At 38.1% G+C, this 20,566-nt stretch overlaps 1 protein-coding gene across 5 annotated transcripts in view; it reads left to right on the top strand.

Annotated features, from left to right (window-relative positions):
* Positions 1-20,566, top strand: part of DCAF1 (DDB1 and CUL4 associated factor 1) — a 92,007-nt gene that overhangs the window by 38,633 nt on the left and 32,808 nt on the right. For all 5 annotated transcript variants that reach the window (XM_043886686.1, XM_043886683.1, XM_043886687.1 and 2 more), the window contains 7 exons: positions 11,873-12,010; positions 12,995-13,507; positions 13,791-13,892; positions 16,492-16,650; positions 17,870-18,049; positions 18,525-18,734; positions 19,553-19,722. In XM_043886686.1, coding sequence (XP_043742621.1) covers positions 11,873-12,010; positions 12,995-13,507; positions 13,791-13,892; positions 16,492-16,650; positions 17,870-18,049; positions 18,525-18,734; positions 19,553-19,722 — 1,472 coding nt within the window. The remainder of the gene's footprint in view (positions 1-11,872; positions 12,011-12,994; positions 13,508-13,790; positions 13,893-16,491; positions 16,651-17,869; positions 18,050-18,524; positions 18,735-19,552; positions 19,723-20,566) is intronic.

Consider the following 20,566-nt stretch of genomic DNA (forward strand, 5'->3'; position numbering starts at 1 on the left):
TGGATTTCTATTAATAGTTTCATGCCATTGTGATCAGAGAAGATGCTTGAAATAGTTTCTTTTAATGTTGAGATTTTCTGCCCTAGTATGTGGTCAGTCCTAGAGAGGGTTCCATGTGAACTTGAAAACAATGTGATCTGGGTGTTTTTGGATGTAATGTCCTGAAATATATCAATTAAGTCTAACTCTTCTATTATATCATTTTTGATTTCTGTTGCCTTCTTGATTTTCTGTCTAGAGGATCTGTTCATTGAGGTATGTGGTGTGTTTAAGTCTCCTATTGTATTCCCATTAATTTCTCCCTTTATATCTGTTAGTATTTGTTTTATGTATTTGGCTGCTCTCCTATGTTAGGTGCATGGAGAAGGAAATGGCAACCCACTCCAGTATTCTTGCCTGGAGAACCCCATGGACAGAGGAGCCTGGCAGGCCATGGTCCATAGGGTCGCAGAGAGTTGGACAGAACTGAAGTGACTAAGCACACACGCATATTAGGTGCATATATGTTGAGGAATGTAAAATCTTCTTGTATTGATCCTTTTACCATTATATAGTGTCCTGCTTTATGGCCTTTGCCTTTAAGTCTGTTTTGTCTGATGCGAATACTGACTCCCCCTTTCTTGCATTTCTGTGTGTCTGTCAGTCCTCTCACTCTCAGCCTGTGTGTGTCCTTTGCCCTGAGGGGAGTCTCTTTCAGGCAGCAAAGCTCTTACTTTTTTATCCAGTCTGCTACTTAATGTCTTTTTATTGGAGCAGTCACTTCATTGACCTTTAGGTAATTAGTGATACATATATAGTTATTGCCATTTTAAACCTTGTTTTCCAGTTGATTCTTTGTTCCATTTTCTTTTTTCTTTCTTGTTTTGTTTCCTTTTATTTTATGCTTATGTTCTCTTCTTTTTGGTTTTTGTGAATCTATTGTATATTTTTGATTTGTGGTTGTCCTGCTTTTCATACATGTTAACCCTTTCTTATTTGCTTCGTTTAGACTGATAGTCATACAGGCCTGACCACATTCTAAAAAAAAAAAAAATTTATTCCTGACTCTCCTTCCCCATATTTTATGATTTTGATGTCTTTTTAAAAATATCTTCATCTTTATCCTTTTGCTGTTCCTATGTTTATCATCACTTTCTCAAATAGGATTTTTTTTTTTCTTTTTGATCTGTATACTGGCTAATTTAAGTGATTGACTTTCCAATTGTGATCTTTCTATATCTTCTTGCTTCTTTCCTGTATAGAGAAGACCTTTTCATATTTCTTTTATATGATAATAGGCTTAGTATTGCTGTGTTCTTTTACTTCTTGCTTGCCTGATAAACTCTTTATTTTTCATCCTGTTCTAAATGATAATTTTGCTTGATGGAATATTCTAGGTTGCAGATTTTTTCTTTTCAAGGCTTTGAGTATATTTTGCCACTCTCTTCTGGCTTGCAGTGTCTCTAGGGGTTTCCCTGTAATTAACGCCTTGCTTTTTTCTTGCCATTTTTAGACTCCTCTGTCTTTCACTTTTGCCATTTTTGTTTTCACGTGTCTTACTGTAGGTGTGGGCTCATTAGGTATGTGTTCATCTTGTTTGGGACCATCTGTGCTTCTCAGATGTTCTTTAGGTTTGGGAGTTTTTCAGCCATAATTTCTTTAAATACACTTTCAGTCCCCTTTTCTCTTTTCCTTCTAGAATCCCTATTATGCATAGATTTGGTTTATATTATCCCATAGGTCTCTTATGTTGCTTTCACTTTTAAAAACATTTTCTGTCTACTCTTTTGGGTAATTTCCATTGTTCTTTCAGATCACTTATTCTTCCTTCTGCATTATTCATTCTGCTGTTCATTACCTTGAGCTCAGCTTTCTCCTTCGGTTCAGTCCCTCAGTTGTGTCTGACTCTTGCGACCCCATGACTGCAGCACAGCAGGCTTCCCTGTTCTTCACCAACTCCCAGAGCTTGTTCAAACTCATGTCCATCAAGTCGGTGATGCCATCCAACCATCTCATCCTCTGTCTTCCCCTTCTCCTCCTGCTTTCAATCTTTGCCAGCATCAGGGTCTTTTCCAGTGAGTCAGTTCTTCGCATCAGGTGGCCAAAGTATTGGAGTTTCAGCTTCAGCATCAGTCCTTCCAATGAATATTCAGGTCTGATTTCCTTTAGGATTGACTGGTTTAATCTCCCTGCAGTTCAAGGGATTCTCAAGAGTCTTCTCCAACACCACAGTTCAAAAGCATCAGTTTTTTGGCACTCAGCTTTCTTTATAGTCCAACTCTCACATCCATACATGACTATTGGAAAAACCATAGCTTTGCCTGTAGGGACCTTTGTCTGTGAAATAATATCTCTGCTTTTTAATATGCTGTCTAGGTTGATCATAGCTTTTCTTTTAAGGAGCAATTGTATTTTAATTTCGTGGCTGCAGTCACCATCTGCAGTGATTTTGGAGCCCCAAAAAATAAAGTCTGTCACTGTTTCCATTGTTTCCCCATCTATTTGCCATGAAGTGATGGGACCAGATGCCATGATCTTAGTTTTCTGAATGTTTGAGTTTTAAGCCAACTTTTTCACTCTCCTCTTTCGCTTTCATCAAGAGGCACTTAAGTTCTTCGCTTTCTGCCATAAGGGTGGTGTCATCTGTGTATCTGACATTATTGATATTTCTCCCAGCAATCTTGATTCCAGCTTGTGCTTCATCCCCCACCCGGCATTTCACATGATATACTCTGCATAGAAGTTAAATAAGTAGGGTGACAATATACAACCTTGGCATACTCCTTTCCCAATTTGGAACCCCTCTTGTTCCATGTCCAGTTCTGACTGTTGCTTCTTGACCTGCATATAGATTTCTCAGCAGATAGATAAGATGGTCTGGTATTCATATGTCTTTAAGAATTTTCCACAGTCTGTTGTGATCCATATGTTCAAAGGCTTTGGCATAGTCAATAAAACAGAAGTAGATATTTTTCTGGAACTATCTTGCTTTTTTGATGATCCAACGAATGTTGGCAATTGATCTCTGGTTCCTCTACCTTTTATAAATCCAGCTTGAACATCTGGAAGTTCATGGTTCACGTATTGTTGAAGCCTGGCTTGGAGAATTTTGAGCACTACTTTGCTAGCGTGTGAGATGAGTGCAATTGTGCGGTAGTTTGAGCATTCTTTGGCATTGCCTTTCTTTGGGATTGGAATGAAAACTGACCTTTTCCAGTCCTGCGGCCACTGCTGAGTTTTCCAAATTTGCTGGCAGATTGAGTGCAGCCCTTTCACAGCATCATCTTTTAGGATTTGAAAAAGCTCAACTGGAATTTCATCACCTCCACTAACTTTGTTTATAGTGATGGTTCCTAAGGCCCACTTAACTTCGCATTCCCGGCTGTCTGGCTCTAGATGGGTGATCACACCATCGTGGTTATCTGGGTCATCAAGATCTTTTTCGTATACCTCTTCTTAAAATCTTCTGCTTCTGTTAGGTCCATACTGTTTTTGTCCTTTATTGTGCCCATCTTCACATGAAATGTTCCCCTGGTATCTAATTTTCTTGAAGAGATCTCTAGTCTTTCCCATACTATTGTTTTCCTCTATTTCTTTGCATTGATCACTGAGGAAGGCTTGCTATTCTTTGGTTAAAATGGTTGTCTGAGGGGAGGCCTTACAAATAGCTGAGAAGAGAAGCTAAAGGCAAAGGAGAAAAGGAAAGATACACACATTTGAATGCAGAGTTCAAAGAATAGTAAGGAGAGATAAGAAAGCCTTCCTCAGTGATCAGCTTTCTCCTTGGCAAGCAAATTTTCTAATTTTTCTTGGCTCCTCCTTATAGTTTCTAGTTCCTTTTTATAGTAATCTGCATTTCTATTGATAGTTTTTCTTAATTCCTTCAGTATTTTCATTACATTCTTTTTAAACTTGGTGTCTGTAAGACTGAAGAGATCTGTTTTACTCTTTGTTCTTTCAGGGGAATTCTCTTGATCTTTTGACTGGGAGTGGTTTGTCTGCTTCTTCATGTTCTTTATATTTCTCTTACTCTGTGAGTTTAGGAGAAATAATTATCTACTGTAGTCTTGGAGGGTTTGTTTTTTTGTGGGAGTTTCCCCTGAGTAGCTTGTGTGGTTTTACTGTTTTTTTTGGCATGAGGGCTGTTTTTGGTTTGGGTTCTTATAGCCTTTGCTCAGTGTGTGCTGGCTGTTATCCCCTTGGTAGAAGCTATGCAGGTGCATGACCTGATTGTGGGACCCTTGATGGTAGCGCTCTGCCTGTGCCTCCTGGGGAGATGGGGGCATTGGTTGGAGCTCAGTCCTGGGACCCTTAGCCAGCCAGCCACACCTGCCTCTGGAGCCCGAGGTGGTAGTGCTGGCTCGTGCCTACTTCTGAGGCTGTGTAGGTTGGTGCCTTGCCACCTGAGAGAACATGCAGAGAAAGAAACTTCTATGGGGTACCCACCCCTTTCCTCACAGGACCCCCAACAACGAGGTCTGGCTTCTCTGGTGGGCCCAGGCTTTTTCCCGTACTCCTTTGGTCATTGTGCACCACACCTTAGTCGCCTCAGGACGCAGCCCCTGGCCTCCTCAGCAGAAGGGCAGGCGTCTGGGATTGGAGAGGGGCGGGTGGGGGCGCCGACGGTCTCTGCAGGGCTTTCCCTGCTTTGCCCTCTGCACGCTGGTTGCTGCACTCTCCTCTGAGGCTCTGAAGCTCCCCTTCTGTCCTAGCTGATCTCCTTGCCAGTGAAGGGTCTTCCGAGTTTTGAAACTTTTCCTTTTTCACAGCTCCATCCCAGGTGCACAGGTCCTGTCCGCCTTTCTTTCTCTCTTTCTTTTGTCCTACCCAGTTACTTGGGGATTTGCTTGTCCTTTTGGAAGTCTGAGGTCTTCTGCCAGCGTTCTGTAGGTATTCTGGTGACAATTGTTCCACATGTAAGTGTATTTTTGATCTATTTATTAGGAGAACATGAGCTGAGTAGGACATCTGCCACCTAAATGATTTCCTAAATTTTATTTAAAATTATTTGGCTGTATAGTTTCTTCATTCTATTAAGTGTTATGGAACTGAATATTATTATAATGTATATGTACCAGGTTTTTCACACACTGTTTAGTTTGTCAGTGTATGCTTTTAATCCAATCAGGTCAGAACCTTTACAGACTTAATTCTTTAAGAGTTCTGTCTTAAATAATAAAAATAACATTTTTATTTCTTTGAGGTTGTCTTAAGTTATTTGAGGTCAGAAGGATAAAATTGGAGAGAATGAAATCTCAGAAATTGTACCTTTTAGGTCACTATTTCTAAAATTTCATACTCTGAAACATTAAGATTACCCTAAAATTTTAATAGGTGTTTTATGATGAAAATATCCATCATATTAGGGGTCAGTTAGGTAGATGGCTACTATTTATTGAGCGCTAGGCCTGTGCCGAGCATTTTATTTGCATCTGTCACTTAATTCTCACAGTATCCCATGAGGTAGGAAGAAAAGCATGATCTATGGTATTTCAGAAGGAGAGAGAAAAAAAATGGTTTTAATATAGAAGGGGTTACACAGATCTGTCAAGCTGAATAACCAGGGTAACCTATAAACTCTCCTATTGCACACAAATGCAAATTCCAGGTAAACTGTAAAAAAACTCTTAGTGAAATCCCTAGGTGCCAGAAATGAAGATGGAACTGTAAAACAGAAGTGATAATTGAGGACAAGAGACAGAATCTTGGGTGAGGAGTTAGAACAGGGATCTTGACCTCCACGTAAAACTGGGACTCCCAAGGGACTGTCACTGAAACAGTGGAAAAGAAAAATATCTGCTTTATGCTGTGGGAAGATGACAGATTTCTCAGTCTCTGACTTCAGTCTAAGGGGCAGGGCAGGTAGTCTCTGACAAATTCTGGGCATGGGACTTACTTGGGTATATGTTTGAAAGTTTTCTTATATGATTGGCAACCCCAGAGTCGATGAACAACAGTAACAACATTGTTCTGGATCAGTGATGTTCTTTGGTTGTCTGGCAGAAGCAAATATAAAACTCCTCTTGGGGGGAAGCTCTCACAATCCAGGCCAGAAGGGATTCTCACAGAAAAAACGATTTTCAGGAAAACTGAGTTTACAAAAAAATCACAAAGTATCCCAGCAAATAATCCTCCATGATTAAGAGTCAGCAGTTAAATAATGATTGGATGTGTTTCCTTTTAAGATTTTTCATCACTAGCATAGAAATGTAACTGGTTTTTGTGTATTGATTTTGTATTCTGCAACTTTGTGGAATTCATTTGTTCTAACAAGTTTTTTTTGGGCGGGGGGTGTTGAATCTGTAGAGTTTTTCATGTATAAGATCATGTCATTTGTGAACAGAGCTAATTTTATTTCTTCCTTTCCAAAATAAATGCCTTTAATTTCTTTTTCTTGCCAGTTGCAAGTTGGACACAACTTAGTGACTGAATAACAACAACTATGTTGAATAGAAGTGGTGAAAGCAGACATCCTTGTCTTGTTCTTAAACCTTTGGAGAAAGTCTGTCAGTTTTTAATTTACTGTTGCATGTAATGTTAGCTCTGTTTCTGTTGTTTTTTTTTTTTTTCCCCATAACTGTCCTTAATTGTGTTGAGGAAATTTCCTTCTGTTCCTAGTTTATGAAGTGTGTGTGTGTGTGTGTTTTTGCTTTGCTGGATCTTTGTTGCTTTGCATGCGCTTTCTCTAGTTGAGGTGAGCAGGGGACTCCTCGACTCCTCTTTGTTGCGGTGCATAGGCTTCTCATTGCAGTTAACTTCCCTTGTTGTGGAGCATGGGCTTAGTCACGTGGGCTCAGTAGTTGCAACTCACAGGCTCTAGAGCCCAATAGTTGTGGCACATGGGCTCTGCGGCTTGTGGGGTCTTCCTGGACCGGGGGTTGAACCAGTGTCTCCTGCATTGCAAAGTGGATTCTTAACCACCGGACCACCAGGGAAGCCCTATGAAGTGGTTTTTAATGAGAGGGCTTTTACTTCTGTCAAATTATTTTTTCTTATCAGCTGACACTGTCATGTGGTTTTCTACTAATTCACAAAAATTAATTCACACTAATTCAATTAATGCGGTCTGTTACATAGATGGATTTTTGCATTTTGAACTGTATTTGCGTGTTTGGGTAGATTCACTTGGTTGTGGTATATTCAGTAATCTTACAATGCTGTTTAACTCATTTTGCATGTATTTTTTGAGAATTTTTGCACCAATAGTCATAAGGGATATCTAGTTTCCTTGCACTGTCTTTGTATCAGGGTAATCCTGGCTTCATAGAATTATTTGGGAAGTTTTCCCTTTTCATCAATTTTTTTGGAAAAGTTTTAAAAGGCTTGGTATTAATTCCTTAAATGTTCGGTAGAATTTACCAGTTAAACCCTCTGGTCCTAGGTTTTTCTATTTGGGGTGGGTTTGATGACAGATTAACCCTCCTTAATGGTTATGGGTCTGTTCAGTTTTTCTGTTTCTTCATTAGTCAGTTTTTGTAGATTGTGTTTCTAGAAGTTTGTCCATTTAACCTAAGTTACTAAATTTTTTGTTTATAGTATTCTCCTGAAATCCTCCCTCACTTCTTTTTTTTTGACTGTGCAGCACATGTCTTGCAGGACCTTAGTTCCCTGAGCGGGGACCTAACCTGTACCCTCAAACATGAAAGCACAGAGTCCTAACCACTGGACTGCCAGTGAGTTCCCTTATAATCCTTTTTGTTTCTGTAAGATTGGTGATAATGCCTTCCCTTTGATTTTTGATTCTAGCAATTTGTCTTCTCTCCTTTTTTCTTGAGGTCAGTCTAGCTCAAGGTTTGTCAGTTAAAAAAAAAAAATTTACTTATTTATTTTTGGCTGTGCTGGGTCTTTGTGGCTGCTCTTGGGTTTTCTCTAGTTGTGGCCAGTCAGGGCTACTCTTTGTTGCAGTACCCGGGCTTCTCATTGTGGTGGCTTCTCCTGTTGCAAAGCTTGGGCTCTAGGGCTCACACGCTTCAGTAGTTGTGGTGCATGGGCTTAGTTGCTCTTCGGCATGTGGGATCTCCTCGGACCAGGGATCAAACCCGTGTCCGTTGTTTTTGCAAGGTGAATTCTTAACACTGTACCACCAGGGAAGCCCTGTGTCAATTTTTTTTTGATCCTTTCAAAAAAACAACTTTTGGTTTCATTAATTTTCTATATTTTTCTATTTGGTATTTTATCTCCATTCTAAACTTTATTATTATTTTTATGTCTGTTATCTTTGGGTTTTATTTGCTCTTTCTTGTTTCTTGAAGTATATAATTAGGTTATTAATTTGTGACCTTTTTTCTTTTTAACTTTATGTACTTATAAATTTTGCTCTTTGCACTGCTCTGGCAGCATCCCACCAGTTTTGGTGTGCTGTGTTTTTGTTATCATTAATCTCAAGGTACTAATTTTTCACTGTGATTTCTAATTTGACCCGTTGGTTGGTTATGACTGTTAATTTCCACATAACGAATTTTCCAGTTTTCTCTTGGGTTATTGATTTCGCATTTCATTCCATTGAAAAAAAATCTTTGTAAGAGGTCAGCCCTTTTAAAATTATTAAGATGTGTTTTGTGGCCTAACATATTGTCTATTCTGGGAAATGTTCCACCTGTACTTCAGGAAAATGTGTATTCTGCTCTTGTTGGATAGAGTATTCGCTATATGTCTTTTAGATTGAATTGGTTTTCAGTGTTGTTCAGCTCCTCTGTTTCCTTGTTGATTTTCTGTTCAGTTCTCTCCATTATTGAAAGCTGGGATAAAGAGTTTCTGTTTGGGATAATGAAATTCTAGAAATATAGTGGTAATGGTTATACAACATTGTGAATGTATTTAATCCCACTGAATTGCACACTTAAAATGGTTAAAATAGTTAAAAATTATTGAGTGTTAAAAAAAAAAAGAGGAATCAGAATTCTAAGACTGGAAAAAATGGCCATTTGGAAAATGAATCAAGGAACTACTGGAAATAAAAATTCCAGTTATTGAATTTTAAATTTTAATAGATGTAGACCAAAGTCTCAACATAGCTACTGATAGAATTAATGAACTTGAATATCTGACAGGATAGTCAGTAATGAAGTGCTTAGAAAAGAGAAGAAAATTACAAAAGAAGTTGAGATATGGAGACTAGAATTAGAAAATTTTGAATGTATCTAAAAGGAATTTCAGAAAAAGAATAGAAGGAACTTCCCTGGTGGTCCAGTGGTTAACAGTTCATGCTTCCACTGCAGGGAGTATAGGTTTATCTCTGGTTGGGAAACTATGATCCCACATGCTGTGCCGTGAGGGCACAAAGATCACATACACACACAGAGAATAGAAAGGTAGTGTTCAGAGAGACGAGGCTGCTGCTGCTGCTGCTAAGTCACTTCAGTCGTGTCCGACTCTGTGTGATCCCATGGACGGCAGCCCACCAGGCTCCCCCATCTCTGGGATTCTCCAGGCAAGAACACTGGAGTGGGGTGCCATTGCCTTCTCCGGAGACGAGGCTCGGATCTTATAAATAAATGAAAGACGTGACCACTCAGATTCTCTCTTTCTCTCTCTCTCTCTCTCTCTCACACACACACACATGTACACACGGAATAAAAAGGCCGTATTCAGAGAGATAAGGCTAGGATCTTAATAAATGAAAGACACTACCACTCAGATTCAGAAAGCCCAAAAAAGAACACCAAAGACAAAAAGATTTTAAAAGCAACTAGAGTAAAAAAGATTCCTGCAAATTCACAGCAAGTTTTGCCACAGCATCAGTAGAGGCCATAGTAGAAAGTGTCTTCAGAGAATGTCTGAAAACCTAGAAATAATGATTACAATTTTGGGGGGACAGAAGAGGGAACAAATTCTGGGTAACATGTAATGGAAAGGAATAGTTGGAGTTAGTATTTAAAGTTTTTGTGATGTTCAGAAAGAAGAATGAAAGACACTTGAGAAGTAGATGATATGTTTATTTTCACATCGGTAAGTATTTTAAAACAAAATTTCTCAGTGTATTGTTCAGAGTGTTAATAACTTTTTTGAAGAAAGTTTAAAACTTAGAAATATATAGGAGAATGACACCATGACCTTAGGGAAGAGTTTAAGATACGTAGTGCACAAAGTTTAAAAGAAAATACTATTATATATGATTACATAAAATTAAGAAGTTGTGCTTATCGTGAAACACTGGTAAAAGACATAGGTATTTCACAGAAGGTAGAAGTATGAATGATCACAAGGCATGAAAAAAAATGCTAAACCTCATTAGTAAATGAGAAAATTAAAATGAAGCATTAAATTTTCATACCCACTGTACTACAAAAAGTAAAAAGTCTGATAGTGGTCAACTTTTAGTAAAGATGTATTAAAAAAAATGGACTATTCAGTGTTGGAAATGTGAATTGTTGTGATCACTTTGAAAAATGGTTTGGCTGCCTTTAGTAAAGTTGAGCATACACACCTGTGACTTAGTAGTTCTGTTCCTAGGTGTCTACTCTAGGGACATATTTGCACACACAAAAAGGTAAAAGTTAAGTGAACAAAATAGCAGCAGAACATGGAGGTGAAGAGCATTTGGAAGTACGCTGCCTGGGATAAGACCCCACCCAGCTCTGCTACTTACTAGTTTTGTGACTTTGGGTAAGTTACTTAACCTCATTGTGACAGTGTTCTCTTCTGTAAATATAATACTTTGCCCAATCATACAAAGTTGATACAAGGATTAAGTAAATTGTATGTAAAGCCTGTCTTATGTTGGGTACTGTTTGTGACAATTACACATAACAGTATACTGCTACTGCTAAGTCACTTCAGTCGTGTCTGACTCTGTGCAACCCCATCCCTGGGATTCTCCAGGCAAGAACACTGGAGTGGGTTGCCATTTCCTTCTCCAATGCATAAAAGTGAAAAGTGAAAGTCAAGTTGCTCAGCCATGTCCGACTCTTCGTGACCCCATGGACTGCAGCCTACCAGGCTCCTCCGTCCATGGGTTTATCCAGGCAAGAGTACTGGAGCATAACAGTATAGATGAATGTAAAAAACATAATGTTAAATAAAAGAAACAAGTTGCAGGAAAATACCTATGACACACACAGTTTATACAGTTCAAAGCCTATAACATTTAACAAAAACTCTACAAGAAAATTATTAAAATTTAGGAAGGTAGATACCCTTTGGAGAGGAAGGAGGTTGATGACACAGGGAAGGACAGATGGGAGGTTTCTCTCTCTTAAGGTGAAAGAAAGTGAAAGTAAAGTCTGTCAGTGGTGTCTGACTCTTTGCAACCCCATGGACTGTAGCCTACCAGGCTCCTCCATCCATGGAATTTTCCAGGCAAGAGTACTGGAGTGGGTTGCCATTTCCTTCTCCAGGGGATCTTCCCGATCCAGGGATCAAACCTGGGTCTCCCTCATTGCAGGCAGTCGCTTTACCATCTGAGACACCAGGGAAGCCCTTAAACTCATTGGTAAATCACAGAGGTGATTTTCATTTTCTTTGGACTGTACATGTTTATGTATTTTATTTCATAATAAAAAATAAGAGTGGGATATGTGGAGTTTAAACACTTGTTTTATGGAGGACTTCTTAGACATTGATAATGTTAATTGTGCATTGTGAACTTCAAAGAGCCACATAGAATTTTTAGTGCTCCCCGATTGGTTATGGAACCTTTGGGGTCTTAATAGCTACATTATGTGATAGTTGATCTTTAGCTTGAGTTTTAGTGGATAAATAGGACTGTTTCACAGATGCACAGTTATTTTAAACCACCTACTATAGTACATTTAGTTTGCTTACATTTTGTAATCTTATGAGCAATATTGAAATATTTTATTAAAATTTTTTTTATAAACAAGTCATTGCTTATATCTTGAATTATGAAATCTTTACCCACCTGATTTGTACTATTTCATTTCCTTTACTAAAGGAAGGAATTGTTGAGAATCTTTTCAAATGGGCCCGAGAGGCTGATCAGCCACTGAGGACATACTCTACTGGTCTGTTAGGAGGTGCTATGGAAAATCAAGACATTGCTGCCAACTACAGGGATGAAAATTCACAGCTGGTAAGGACCGTGTCAGAATGATTTTTTCACGCAAGATAGTATATTCACTCATTCTTTCTTGCTATTTGAAGTTGAGTCAGTAGATCTCATTCGTATTCATTGTACTAAAGTATAGCTATAATATCAGTATTTCAGCTCCTACCTTATGTAAGAGTTTTGACTGTACCTTTTTTTTTAACTTTAATATAGCAATTTTTCATTTTGTCAAAGATCATGATAGTTTATACCAGATAAACAGGACCATTCCCTCTTACTTTCCCACATTTGGATTATGAAAAATTTCAAACATATAGCAAAATACAATTTTACAGCAAATACCTGTATATAGACCACTTACATTGATTGTGAGCATTTACTGTATTTATATTTATGACGTACTCATCTGTCCATTTATCCCTCTTTTCTGTCTGTTCACCATTGTTTTTTTAAATGCAGTTTAAAATAAGTTGCAGGCCTGATCACTCTTTTTTTTTTTTTTTTAAACTAAGCATAATACTACAGTTTTTGATTGGACCAAAAAATGAGTATCTAAAGGAAAACATAAGTGGTGAGCTTGAAAAATAGCTTATGTAATTATGTGTAATGTGGATGACAGTATTTAACAGAATACAGATAAAAGTTTGAAAAACCTTCGTGTTTGATTTTCAAAGACATATGTTAAAAATTGTGAATATACCTAGTGTCTGCCCCTTCAAATGTGATGGTCCAGTCCAGCATGATCCAGACAGATGTGTTGTGAATTAGGTTTTATCTGTAAATCTTCTGGTTTGGATTCCTGGAAATTTTATGGGGAATGAGACTTTTAGCCATTATTATATTTCATCAAGCTGTAGGAATCAAGTCAGCATACTTGTCAGATCTGTACTCTTACCAGTCATTGAGATAACTGCCTGAGTATCCTTAAATGGAAGAAAGAATTACTTGACTTGTTTAAATTAAGATACAGAAGAGATCAACCTGTTTAATTCCAATATCTGTTGATAGGTGGCATTAGTGCTTCGACGATTGAGAGAGCTACAGCTTCAGGAAGTAACTTCAAGGCAAGAAAGCAAGCGTCCTAGCCCACGAAAGCTCTCCTCTGAACCCCTCTTGCCTCTGGATGAAGAAGCTGTGGATATGGACTATGGCGACATGGCTGTAGATGTAGTGGATGGTGAACAAGAGGAAGCTTCTGGAGACATGGAGATCTCCTTTCATCTTGAGTCAGGCCACAAGACCAGTAGCAGAGTGAACTCAGCAACCAAACTTGAAGAAGGGGCATTGAGGAAAAACAAGTCAACAAAACAGGCTGACAGAGAGAGCTTCAGGAAAGCCAAGCAAAAGTTGGGTTTTTCATCATCTGATCCAGACCGCATGTTTGTTGAATTGTCCAATAGCAGCTGGTCAGAAATGTCCCCCTGGGTGATTGGCACCAACTATACCCTTTATCCTATGACTCCTGCTATTGAGCAGCGACTTATTCTCCAGTATTTGACCCCTTTAGGAGAATATCAGGAGGTAAGCTTACTGGGAAAAGTAGTGTTCACACTTCAAGACTACTGTGTTTATTTCTGGGGTATTTTGTGGTGGCATATTATACAATGATGTGTTTTCATTCTAATACAGAAAAGTCTGTGTCAAACTGGTAAAGTCATATGGAAGTCACTCCTGATAAGGTCTTTTCGAACAAAATGTGTTTATATGTTTATAAAGGAGGGAAGAAGAGTTTCTTTAGTCTTCTGTCAGGAAATATGTGAAAATAAATTCAAATGTTAAGACATGTCTTTGGTGTTCATTTCAGTTACTTCCCATATTCATGCAGCTTGGGTCACGGGAGTTGATGATGTTCTACATTGACTTAAAACAGACTAATGATGTCCTGCTTACATTTGAGGCACTCAAGGTAAAGTACTTTAAAATATTAGTTACTGAGCATTTAATTAATGTGGATTGTCTATGTGTTTTGGTATATAACATCTCTGGATTTTATTGTTTAGAATGTTTCTATTACCAGATGTGTCAGTAGTAACAAATGAAAATTTCTTATTTAAATAGAGTTGAGGCTTACCAAGTTTAACTGTATACATATTGTATGATGTTAGGTTATCTAGAGTAGATAAAGTATAAATCAGAAAATGAATAAAGAAATAGAGGCATACCCAAATTCTGTGAAAGTAAAGGAATTTCTAGGTTGCAAAGGGGCTAAATATAGGAGGGCAGGTATCCATACCTCTTTATGATAATTAAGGTAATCTGAAGGTAGAGAGGTTAAGTTGAATGAATAACATTGTGGCTATTACAGTTCTACCTAACAGGTAACTAATGGACACAGTACTGTTCTGTGATACTTACAGGATTAGACAAATAAATTAAGTCTCTGCTGCTTATCATTTGGTTGAGAGAGCCAGGCATGTAAGCCTATGATTTCTTTTAGATATTATAGATGTTGTGACAGAAGTATTGGGGCACAAAGGAAGGAATGGTCTGTTCTCCTTGAGAAATAGTAGCTTCTAGACAAAACCTCTGCAAAAGAGATGATGTTCTCACTCTTTCAAGGTATAATTTCATTCCTGATATTCCAGAGCTACACTGTCCAATAGAACTTTCTGTGATGATAGAAATGTTCTTTGTGCTTTTCAGTACAGCGGCTACTAGCCATAAACGAGCATGTGAAATGTAGCTAGTGCCACTGAGCCCCTGAGTTTTTAACTTAATTTTAAGTAAATTAACCACATGTAGCCAGTGACTACTGTGTGGGCCAGCACAGTTCCAAAGTGCATTGGAATTAAATAGAAATGATGAAATTTGACTTGCAGACCCCAGAAATTTTAAGTTTGGAGGAGATCAGACATAAATTGGAGTAATGTGTATGGAATGCAGTGTGTGTGTCTGTGTGTGTGTGTATAAAGTGTGCAAACTCATGATTTTACTCTGAACAGTGGGATGAAGCTGGAGGTCAGAGTTGTCTCCAGTGGCCCAAGGTATTGCTTTCATATGCAGCATCCTGTCTTGAAAAGGAAATAGTGGAAGAAAGGCTTTGGGCAGTTGCTATTTCTGTAGGTCTTTGTATGAGAACCTATAATGGGTGCCATTATTCACCTGTTTCTATGCAGAATCATATAAGGGATTAGAGAAAATGAAATAAGGATGAACAGGGTAAAACCAGATAAGAGATCCTTCTTATGGGGAAATAAAAAGTGTAGAAAGTTATGTGTACGGTTTTGTTCAAAGGGAAGACTCAGTTGTGCAGGAGAAGGGGTAAGTGTTGAAGTTAGTAGAAACAAAATGTGTTAAAAAATTAAGAACTAGACCTTATACGGAGGTACAGTATAAGGAGTGAAAATAGAGTCTTTGCCCACAAGAGTGAGGTGAGCCAGGTTATGGGCTGTGTTGAGCCAACTAGAATTAAGGTTCTTGGTAAAGATTGAGCCTGTTTGTTCTCTGTTTTTCCCTACTGCTGATTCTGGCAGTGGAACTGCCACTTTATGGTAGTGGTTTTGAGAAAAAAGCACATGCAATGGCCTGAGTATTAGGGAGGGAACCATACATGGTTTAGCTATTTCTTAGGGAAAGGTTTGGGTGGTAGAAGTTTGTGTATCAGACAGGAAAAGTAAACCTGGAAGGGGTTTGAATTATATATAAGGATTAGTCCGAGTCTGTGTATTGAGAGAACTTCTGAAGAGGGTACACACCTATTGACCTTGGTGAAATTTGTACAAGTATCGGTTACAAATCTGTATTGTTTTGTCTGTACCTGCTGCCTGTCTCATGACCCAGAAGACACTTTGGTGTGAGAAACAAGAGGGGGAGCTCTAGTTCTCTGGAGGCCGCATCCATATTGGCCTGGATTCAAAGTCATTGAGTAGCCTACTGCTTGCATTGCACTGCCTGCCCTTAGATTGCCCAGAAGTTGAGGTCCACCCAGAGAGGCTAGTAAGAATTGGATAGCAAGGTAGCAAAACTTAAAAGACGACAGAAAGTTGTCTAATATAGACTTAATGAAATGTATTATTAATAAAGTCTATTTAAAGTGCATTCTGATTAGTACCAGAAATGTACTAGTTTTTATAATTTGCTGAAGATTGTTTTTGAGGATATAATCAAGTATCAATTTAAAAGAAAGCAGAGTTTTGGGTGAATCAGTGACTGAGCCAAAGCTAAAACATAGAGCTGATTATGTTTAAAAGGATTAAAATGGAAAGGGTGACAAAAATCGGGTAGGGAAACTATGTAATAGTAGAACGATTATAGGAGTGTGTCATAATGTACAGTAGTAGTCTTCATTTCTTGTTTTTCACCTTCATGAAAACCTTTGGTATTAGGAGGGAATGTTACAGAATTCTAAAGTTTTTGTTTGCTTATTTTTTTGTTTCCCTTAAGCAGTATTGGTTTTACTTCTGTTTTGAAGGTGTGGTTGTCTACGTCTAAGGAGTCTTTGTATTTAGCAACTTAATATTCTGTGAAGAGATTTGTTCATGGTAATATGTATCCTCTTTGTGTAGCACCTAGCATCTCTCCTGCTCCACAATAAGTTTGCCACAGAATTTGTTGCGCACGGTGGAGTACAGAAATTACTGGAAATTCCTCGTCCTTCTATGGCTGCAACTGGTGTATCAATGTGCTTGTATTACCTGTCCTACAACCAGGATGCCATGGAAAGAGTAAGTCCAGTCCATTCAGATGTATGGGAATGGTATAGGGTGGGGACTACTCTCGTGCATTCACAGAAAAGCTTTTGGATAAGAAAATTAAATAGTTGGATTAGGTTTTAATGAAAGGAGCAAGTAACATGAATGTCTGATCTTTACTGAGCATTCTGTTTTCAGGCTCTTCTCAGGTGTCCCTCAGTAGAGTTACATTTTGCATTTTCGAGCCAGTCAATTATAAAAACAACAGATGATGCTTTGTGTATGTTAACACGATAGTTTGTGGTAAAGATAGTAAAATCATTCCAGTTGTTCATAGGGCTCCAGAGGTACCCCCTCTGTTTTTTCTGTTTTTCCAGTTAAGATTTTTTATTTCATGTTTTTTTTTTTTTTTTTTAATGTAAGTGGGTTACATTAGAAAAGAAATGGATCCCTAGACACCCTTGTTGTTTCTATATCTGGAGCATTCTTCTATATTTTATGCGATTGTAGCTTTTCTGGTAGAGTGAAGTTGGTAAATTCCTCTTGAGTGGTGTGTTTTTTCTTCTGTGCAAATTTATTAATGGGGTAATCTTCTGATTTTAATTTTTTTACTCTTTAAGATCTAGTGTTCTGCAAAGATACATAATCTTTTGAGAGTAGTAACCTGATCTGTATTTGTACAGAATTAATTGTGGTTAAGATTTTAAAAAGTGGTTAAGGTTTTTAAAAGTGCCAAACAAAGCTGGGTAATGCTTCAGAATTCATTGTCTGACAGGAGTCAGCACCATTTGTGAGAACAAATCAGTGAGTGAATGGATACTGAACTTGTAGACTTCAGTATCAGAAGGCTCAGTTACTTTTATCAGCTCAGTTACTTTTTACTTTTATCAACTTTTTTATCAGCCTGGGAAAGTCCCTTACATCTCTGAGCTACTTCATTAGTTAAGTGGTGATCCTGATACCTGTGTAACAGAGCGTTGTGAGCATTAAAGGATATAAATATTTGCAAAGTTTGACACTCGGAAAGCTTAGGTGGAATTTAAACATTTCTCTAAATTTAGATTGTTTTCAGCCTTGGAATAGATGGTCATAAAATTTTATTTGCAGCTTAAGCTTTAAATCAGAATGACTTACTCCGGAATGATTATTGTATTTTGCAGATACCTATGTACACTGGTGAATTTTTTATACCTTCTGGAAGTTCCTTTCCCCCTAGTTTTAAAAAATTGTGTTTTATTTTTATCCTTTGCAGGTTTGCATGCATCCCCACAATGTTCTGTCTGATGTGGTGAATTACACACTGTGGCTAATGGAGTGTTCGCATGCCTCAGGATGCTGCCATGCTACCATGTTTTTCTCAATCTGCTTCTCCTTCCGGGCTGTGTTGGAACTCTTTGACCGCTATGATGGTCTTCGTCGTTTGGTGAACTTGGTGAGGTTCTTCAGTGGCTTCTCTTTGTGAGGAGTAGGGGTCCTGCTTGACGTCGCTGCCCTTAGGCAGCACTAAAGAGAGAAAGCGTTTGGAGGGGTTTTTCTGTCATTTTTATGGATAAAGTCTTTATTCCTCCTTCATTCACAACTTTTTCTTCCTCTTAAGTGGTCAGAGGACTATGCCATTGTAGACTTGCCTTGAAGATAGTAATCTCACAGGAGGAATTGCTTGTTCTAAAAGCAGTTTTGTGCCTGTGTGTCTTTCAACATGGTTGAAAGCTATGTAATTTTTCAATATAGGTTTAGTGTTTTGTTTTCATATGTCTGCTCTTAACATGGTGTATAGACAGATGTACTTTGATGTTTATCAATCTTCTTGAGCATAAAAATCTACTGAAATCTTTCTACTTTTTTCTCCTTTTACTTTTCCTTTGTTCTTTCTTTTTTGCCCCATTCTTTTGCCCCTTTCTTAATAGATCAGTACTTTGGAGATTCTAAATTTGGAAGATCAGGGTGCACTTCTCAGTGATGATGAAATATTCGCTAGCCGGCAAACTGGGAAACATACCTGCATGGCCTTACGCAAGTACTTTGAAGCTCACCTGGCCATTAAATTGGAACAAGTGAAGCAGTCTCTTCAGAGGACTGAAGGTGGCATTCTTGTTCATCCTCAACCTCCATACAAGGTGAGAGAACCTTGTCTGAAAAGAAACATTGTTAGTATTGTCTGTAGCATCTTGGGCCTGAAATGCACCTTCATATCAGTGGAGTCCAGGTGGGGTGTACATTAATGGATTATACTCGCACTGTGAGGAGGCAGAATGAAATGAATGTAGGGGTGTAGCGACTTCTCTGGCTGTACATTGGTTATGTGACTCAACTTCAATGGCCCAGGTTCAATCCCTAGTCAGGGAACTAAGATCCTAGCTGCATGCTCCAAAGGGAAAAAAAAAAAGAAAATGGATGTATCGAGAACTTACTTTGCTCCCAGTTATAAGTTTGCTACTTTGCTGGGATACTTAAAAGATAAACTGAGATGTGTGTGAAAGGACTTTTTTCTATGGAAAGTACTAGATAGATATTTTAGCTGCTTCTGTGTGGAATTTTTTTCTGAAACCTGGTGCATCTATAATTTACTTCACTATCATTTTTGAAATTAGTATGTTTTAGAACAAAGATGAGTGCATGTTTTAAAAGTCACATATTAAAAAGAAATCAATTATTTTATGTGGTGCTTCTTTTTCTTAAGGTGTGAAATACATGCACCAGTAATTTGAACATTTTGTTACCTTTTTTGGCAGAATGTATTATGAGTCTAGTTACAAATAAAAGATGAAGCATCATTTATATATATTATTTCACATGTGGGCTGTGGACTCAAGAAGTATGTGTCAAGACTTATTACTTAGCTTTATTATTAAACTCGTTTGAGCATTGAGCTGTGCTGGAGAAAACAGCACACAGATTGATAGAGCTCTTTAATAATATAACTCTGTCCTTTTAGGCGTGTTCATATACTCATGAACAGATTGTGGAAATGATGGAGTTTCTGATAGAATATGGCCCAGCACAGCTGTATTGGGAACCAGCGGAAGTCTTCCTCAAGCTGTCTTGTGTCCAGCTCTTGTTGCAGCTTATTTCTATTGCTTGCAATTGGAAGACCTATTATGCAAGGTGGGACCAGAGAGAGGCTTCACAGATTGGCTTTTTGCTAATGTTAATATTGGTTTTCACATGGTATATGCTTAACAAACATTTGTTGAATTGAATTAAAATTTTGGATTTGAATCTGAGAAACTAGATTAAGTGTGATAAATACCTTTAAATTTATAGAGTGCTTGGTCTTGGTGATTATAAATACTGCACCATGGGTAAGGGTCATATCTGTACTCTTAGAGAAGTTAAGCAATCTATGTGGCTACAGCTCTCAGAGTTGTGTTGAAGTCATCCTGAGACTGGAGTCTAGTGTTCTTTGTACTTAGACTTTAAATGTCTTGCTACTGCTTGGCAACCCATATATGATGTTTATTTGACCTTCACATACAGCTGTATTTTTTGCTTTTGGTAGGGTTTTTACCATAAGAACAAAGGGCAAAGCTCAGGGAAAAACAGCCAATGGAATCAGGCAGTTGGGTAGGTTCTACTTGAGGTTGATGCAAAAAGAAAGCTATTGTTTTGGATAAGGAGGAGTCTGGAGAGTACAAAGTAACAAAGTTTATAAGCTGTGGTTCTTGACCTCCTTGCCCTATCCACCCACTGCCATAAAGACAGGAGGTTTCTTACTCTAAATCCTAGGATAGTTAAATCTAGAGGAGTACTTTTGGAGTGGCCATCTTCAAGCTTTTTGGTCTCAAGATTCCTTTAACTGTACTAAAAATTGTTAGAACCCTTAAGAGCTTTTGTTTTTTATCTATTGATATTTAGCATATTAGAAATTAATATCTGGCTTAATAGGTCTCATATCTGCTTCTGTATTCAACCCTTTGTGACATCACACATGACATAGCCTCTGGAAAGC

This window comes from Cervus elaphus, chromosome 24 (assembly GCF_910594005.1).
Source record: "Cervus elaphus chromosome 24, mCerEla1.1, whole genome shotgun sequence".
NCBI lineage: Eukaryota > Metazoa > Chordata > Mammalia > Artiodactyla > Cervidae > Cervus > Cervus elaphus.